This window comes from Pteropus vampyrus, unplaced genomic scaffold (genome assembly GCF_000151845.1).
Source record: "Pteropus vampyrus isolate Shadow unplaced genomic scaffold, Pvam_2.0 Scaffold86, whole genome shotgun sequence".
NCBI classification, from domain to species: Eukaryota; Metazoa; Chordata; class Mammalia; order Chiroptera; family Pteropodidae; genus Pteropus; species Pteropus vampyrus.
In genome coordinates this window covers 5,506,741-5,512,712 of record NW_011888867.1, presented here as the reverse complement: position 1 = coordinate 5,512,712, position 5,972 = coordinate 5,506,741, and the positions used below count along the sequence as shown (strand labels likewise).

Below are 5,972 nucleotides of genomic sequence, written 5' to 3'. Positions count from 1 at the left end.
ACAAGAATAAATTCCTCATTCTTGCCCTGAAGTTTCTTTCGGACTCTGTTTACGGAGTGACTGTTTAGTCTTGTCAAGCATCTGTAAATGCTCAGTCTGGAAGAGCAGGGAAAGAACATTGGCAGAACCACCCACTAGGAAGACGAGGACACGGAGGACGGAGGGGCGGGGTGCCCGCGCTTCTGATACAGGAAGTGACGAAGAGAAACTGGTCAAAACAGCGACAGCGTGGCCTGTGTTGGTGGTTGTTGGCTTTCGACTTCCCATCAAATACACAACGTGGACGACACGTTTTCTTACCCATCTCTCCTCCGACTTTTAGCAGATTAAGGAAAAGGGGCTGAACAAGGAATTGAGTCATTTTAGCTTTCTAAAGTACCTGACAAATACCAAGACTTGATTCTTAGTTTCATCCCCTCCGAAAAACAAATCTGAGCCAGACCCTGGTTCGACACGAAGGTCTGATGAGCGACAATTTGCAATGCACTTCGGTGACCGAGCGCCCGGCATCACACGTGTTCTTATTTCAGACCTTTGACAAGTCCTCTCTGGTGGTAACTCACACGCATTCCCGTGATGGGTAAGACCACGAGCCAGAATGTTTGCAACGTTCTAAAGACAAGGTCACGGTGAGCCTATGAATCCAGGCTGGAGTCAGACCACCGGGCAGGGAGGCGGCTCTGCCACTTACGGGCTGTGCGGGCTCATTTGTTCCTTCTGCAGTATTTAGGGAGCGTCACTAGCCCCAGGCCCTGGTCGCGGTACAAACCACAGGGCCCTACATGGCTGACACTTCAGAGAGGAAGAGAGGCTTGAGGGAGTAAATACAGAACTTCTGACTGTAATCACTTAAAATGCATGAAACGTCATAAATATTTAAGTCCACTCAAAAACACACGCTAGATATTCCTATTAAAGTTACTTGCACGGCACTGAATGTCAAGCTCGTAAAGGGGAACCGCGTAGGATCACTGAATACAGTACGCATGGCAAGTGTGTGTACATACGTGTAACACTCACGAATCTACTTGGTTACAGAGGAAACCAACAGGCAATGCCAGAAACGATTTTAAACGGGAGAGGGACAAGCAAGAAAGCCACCCGAGCTACTAGACACACGGAGTGCGCGTGTGCAGCTCAGACGGCCGCCTAACTGGGGTCCTCTCTAACTGGAAAAGCCCGTCTCCACCATGGACTCAGCACCAGCTGGTCCTCGGGTGACCTTCCTGAAAACAGGGCGTGGCTCTCGAAGAAGAAGAACAAATTTATTTTTTAAATAGTTTTTCAGAAACACGTTCATTCCCCTCGATTTACACAGTCAAGTTAATGTGAGAGAAGATGGGGCGCGTTAACTGAATTTTTCTCATTTGCCCCGAGGCAAACGCCACACATCGATAGGAGAAATCTTCTCCTGGAAAAATATCACGCGACAACTGCTCTTTAAAAATTAAATCCACGACGTCGATTTGGCTCCGGAGTGAAGGCAGGCTGCAGCGGCACCTTCTCCACCAGTGACCAGGAGGCACTTCGGACCCGCCAGGAAGCAAGGCCCGGCACAGCCCCCGCGTGCAAAGCGCTACCAAGTGTTAGTGAAGCGGCGCGTGTCCCAAGTGACCCCGGATCTGTCCCTGCAGTCAGATCACGTCTTATGAAATTCCTCAACTTTAAACATTTACTGACAGTTACGTCTGAGCCAAAGGATCTCTCTACAGAGATTACTCGACGTTTTCAAGTGGAGTCTTTCCAGGTAGCTGACACCGAGGTCGTGCAAGGAAAACCTCGAGCTCTGGTTGCTCAGATCCTTGCCTCTCGTGGCTGGCAGCACCTGCAGCACCGGGAGCAGGTCAGAAGGGCAGAGTCTCGGGTCCCCCCAGGCCCTCTGCACCCAAACACGCATTTTAACACGAGCCTCGGGCACGCTGTGTACTCACTCAGTTTGAGATGCGCTGGCCTGCGCGTTATCTATCTGATCACATCAAGACAAGGGAGGTAATGATGCGATTAAACGTTCTGCTTTTCAAGCACAAGTACCGGCTTTCTGTCGGGCACCCCGACGATTAAAATGCGAAGGGAAAGCGTGGTGCGCGGGAGGCACAGACAGCCCTGCCACGAGACGCTCTCAGAAAGGGAGAGACGAGCAAACCGGGACCGGCGAACACGCTTCCCCACGGGTCCCCGCGCGTCGGGAGCGGGTGAAAGGCACGCCGTACCTGCGAAACGCAGAGGCGCGTCTTTGTCCAGCGCGATCAGCGGGGGGTCGAGAAGCACGGCGTCATCGTTCTCTGTCACTATGCCATGGTAGGTGGGCTCGAGCCAAGGCTTGTGCTTGTTGGCTGTGTTTAAAAAAAGAAAGGAAACAGACTGGATGAGAGTGATTATCTTAAGCTCAACTGCTTCTGCAGACAGACATCTATTATTAAAATAATAAAACTCCCATTAGTCTGGAAGGCAACACTTGTATTTTTTTTTTTTTTTTGCAAAGTTTGGCCTCCAGACCTAAATGGGATGAAATTCTAAATTCTAGAGTAAGTGATATAGAAGTGATCTGAATTCAGGAAGCAACCAGAACTAAGAAATTGCTCTAGAAATTAAAAGAAAAAAAACTGATGGCTAGAGACAAACTCAAACTGTTTTCAGATCACAGAAAAGTTACAAAGAGAAATATTTAAGATAATACAATATTATTATTTAAAATTAGCATTACGAATAAAAATGTAAAACAAAGATACAAAAGAGACTTATAAAATACAAAATAACAAACATAAGGTATTAAAATTAAAATTCACCAATAACACAGAATCATCTCCTCTGGAGTCAGGCCGACTTGGCGTCAGAGTCCAGCTCCCCTGTCAACTCACTCTGTGACCTTGAGCACGTAACTGACCTCTTAATCTCAACTTCCTGGTTTGTAAGCCAGGGGCACCCCCCACGGGGCCGGCTCCCCGAACTGGAAGGTTGATGTTTTTCCTTCCAGACTGGACTATAACTGCTGCTTCCATTTTTAAGGTGAGAACTGTGTTGTCTGGCAGGTGCTTACCTGACACAATCAATTTTCAGTTCCTCCCACTCTGCTTTGCTTGGCCTGGCTCCCAGGGCGGGGGTGGGGATGTCTATGCCAAGACTTTGTCCCACTTCGGCCCCCACATCCTCCCTGAGCTCCCACCTGCACTGGCATGTTCTGGGCTCCCCCGCTCAGCTGGAACATTTCCATTCCCTCTACTTTCGCCTTAAACGCGCCACCAGCTCATGTTTAGCTCAGGACGTGCATTAACCACAGGACCCCTCGGTTAAGCTGATTTGATTAAAAGGGATGGTGTGGAACTTTATTGCCAGGTGGGTGATACCTATTTGTTGAACGAACTACCCGGATTCCTTCCCATAAGTGCAAGTCAATCCAGAAGTACCTGAAACCACAGTTAACCGTTTAACCATCTCTAACATCACGTCACCATGACGAGACGACGCTCGTTTTGCTGTTACGATGACCGGTAGGAGATGACAGGAGACCGTGACACGGAGCCATCGTGGGCCTCCCCTGCGCTCCAGCACAGTGCACAGGGCGAGCGACACACTCACGGGCATGCCAGGCCCAGGCGGCAGGGACGCAAAGCCACCAGCTCTCTGATTAACGCCACGTCCCAACAGCAGCGAGCCCTTTGCCCTCGCTTTCAGAGCAAGCCCAGACTCACGGGACTCGATGTTTGCTGGGTAGTGTCGGTTTTGCAAGATGAAGAGGACGGATGCAGAACACAACTCTGCAAGTGGATGTGTTAACGCCGCTGAACTACTCTCGAAAACGGTCAGGCCGGGAACTGTTGTTATACACACTTTGCCACTATTCTGTTAAAGTCCACACACAGACACGGCCATTTCTCATCATCTCTGCTGCGCGTCTGGACTATTTCTTAGATACCAGAGCCGTGCGGCCTCGTTCCCGCCTCCTGTACCAACGCTTCGCACAGCAGCCAGACGATCTCCTCCGAAACCGTGGTTCTCAAATCTCCACTCTCAGAATGGTTTACACCAAGAGTCCTCGAGGACCCAGCAGCATCTGTCTACGTGGGACCCATCTACCTACCCACTCTCCCACCCGTATTTACCGTACTGGAAATGAAAACCCATTAGAAGTTAACATAACATTGTTTATGAACACAACTCAATTCTAAGAAGAGTGGCCAAGTTTTACATGTTTGCCAATCTTTTCGGCGCCTGGCTTAGGGGGAGGCGGCTGGGTTCTTGTCTCTGCTGCAGCCGGACGCCGCGTCATCACACGGCACGCAGCCTCCAGGAATCTCCCCTGTGCAAGGGGAAGGCAAGCAACGCCTTAACACTCCAACAGCTCTGACCTCCTGGGTCCCCCGACAGTGTCTCAGGGTCACTGTTCAAACGTTCCCGCCTCCGACTACGATGGCGCTGGCGGCTCTGCCCCCGCCCACTTCCGTTTTTCCCTTCTGCTACTCATCACCACCACGGGCACGGAGAGGCAGCGGTGCCAGCCTGGGACCGGGGGGCAGGTGGCCTGGCTTCTTCCATGGGCGTCAGTTTCCTCTCCTGTAAACTGAGGACAGCGATAGCACCCGCCTCGTGGGTTGCTGTGTGATCAAACTGGCCACACGTAACACGCTGACAGTGTCAGACACGCAGGACATGCCACAAGGTGCTGTTGTGACTTCTCCTCTACTCAGACAGGTACAAAAACGCAGATTCAGGGAGGTTGTGACCTTTCGTTCTCTGCTAACTAGCGCTTCATCACCCAGGAGCTATTTGGCCCATGAATGGGTGTGCAAGGAACCTCACGTACAATACAAGTAAAACCAGAGTCCTGGTTTGTAAGTTCTCTCATAAAGACGTGAGTTTCGGTGCTAAGAATCAAAAAATAGGTATGATTTGGTGTTGTAGACACTAGGAAGGTGTTTCTCGTTTTGTTTCTGGTAGGTGGAGGTGAGATCCTGGGGTATCTGTCCAGAAAGGACCTACTGTGAAACCAAACCCAGATCATAAAGACCCCAAATTTAAGGGCCTTTTGAAAACATCTTCTCCCCTCACAAAAGCTGCTCCTGGGACAAGAGACTTGGTAAAGAATTCAGAAGGGTACGGCCCCCGGCACGGCGTCAGTTAACTGGTGGAGGGTCCCGCGCTGTGGCCCTCGGGCTGGGAGGTGTCCACTGAACACAGAACATAAGCTCACGCTGCGCTGAGGCTGAACCTTTCACCACTTGCTGAAACCCCCATCGCCTCCAGACCTGTCAGACCATGCAGTGACGCAGGCTGGAACTCGGCCTGGAGGTACAGATGCAGATCAGCAGGCTGTTTCCCAGAAAGCTCTCCCAGACCGCCACTGTTTGTCGCTACTCTCTCATTTTAAAACACAGAAACTGTTAATTCACGTTACTATTAACAGTGCACCATTAACAGCAATAGCCAATTCCAATTTGTTTTCATATTTAGGGTTTTATTAATAAAATTATAAGTGTAGCAAATAAAGCTGAAGATTATCCCAATGTATGAGTCCATAAAACTCCTTAGACTTTAAATGAATGACTTTAACTCAGTAGGAAGGTAAAAATACTAGGCAAACTGCAGAAAATCTAAAATTGCAGAAAATATAACAAGGTAGTAGCACAAAATACGTTATTTCTGCTACACTAAGGAAAGGCCTGCAGTTAATGACTAATGGTTCAAAGCAAAAAAATAATTTTATGACATTATTCTTAATTCTTTTATTTTTTTTTCTCGGTATTCTAATTTTATAATTAAAATTTTCTAAATTGCTCCTTTAAGCTGGCAACAGAATGAAGAGATGTTGGCCAGTTCCAAAGACTGAACTTTTTAAATATTTAATAAATGGTATGTTTAATATTTCATCACATTCAATTGGCGTTATAAAATATTTATAGTAATAAGTGATTGATGTTTCTGTAATCATCCCAAAAAAATCACAAATAAAGAGACTACCAGTCATAAGTCTAGAA

At 48.5% G+C, this 5,972-nt stretch overlaps 1 protein-coding gene across 1 annotated transcript in view; it reads right to left on the bottom strand.

Moving 5' to 3' along the window:
* LOC105294433 (calsyntenin-1) overlaps positions 1 to 5,972 on the bottom strand; it is a gene marked incomplete at its 3' end in the record, with an annotated part of 52,891 nt that overhangs the window by 13,978 nt on the left and 32,941 nt on the right. The window contains exon 3 of the mRNA XM_023532664.1: positions 2,211 to 2,333. Coding sequence (XP_023388432.1) covers positions 2,211 to 2,333 — 123 coding nt within the window. The remainder of the gene's footprint in view (positions 1 to 2,210; positions 2,334 to 5,972) is intronic.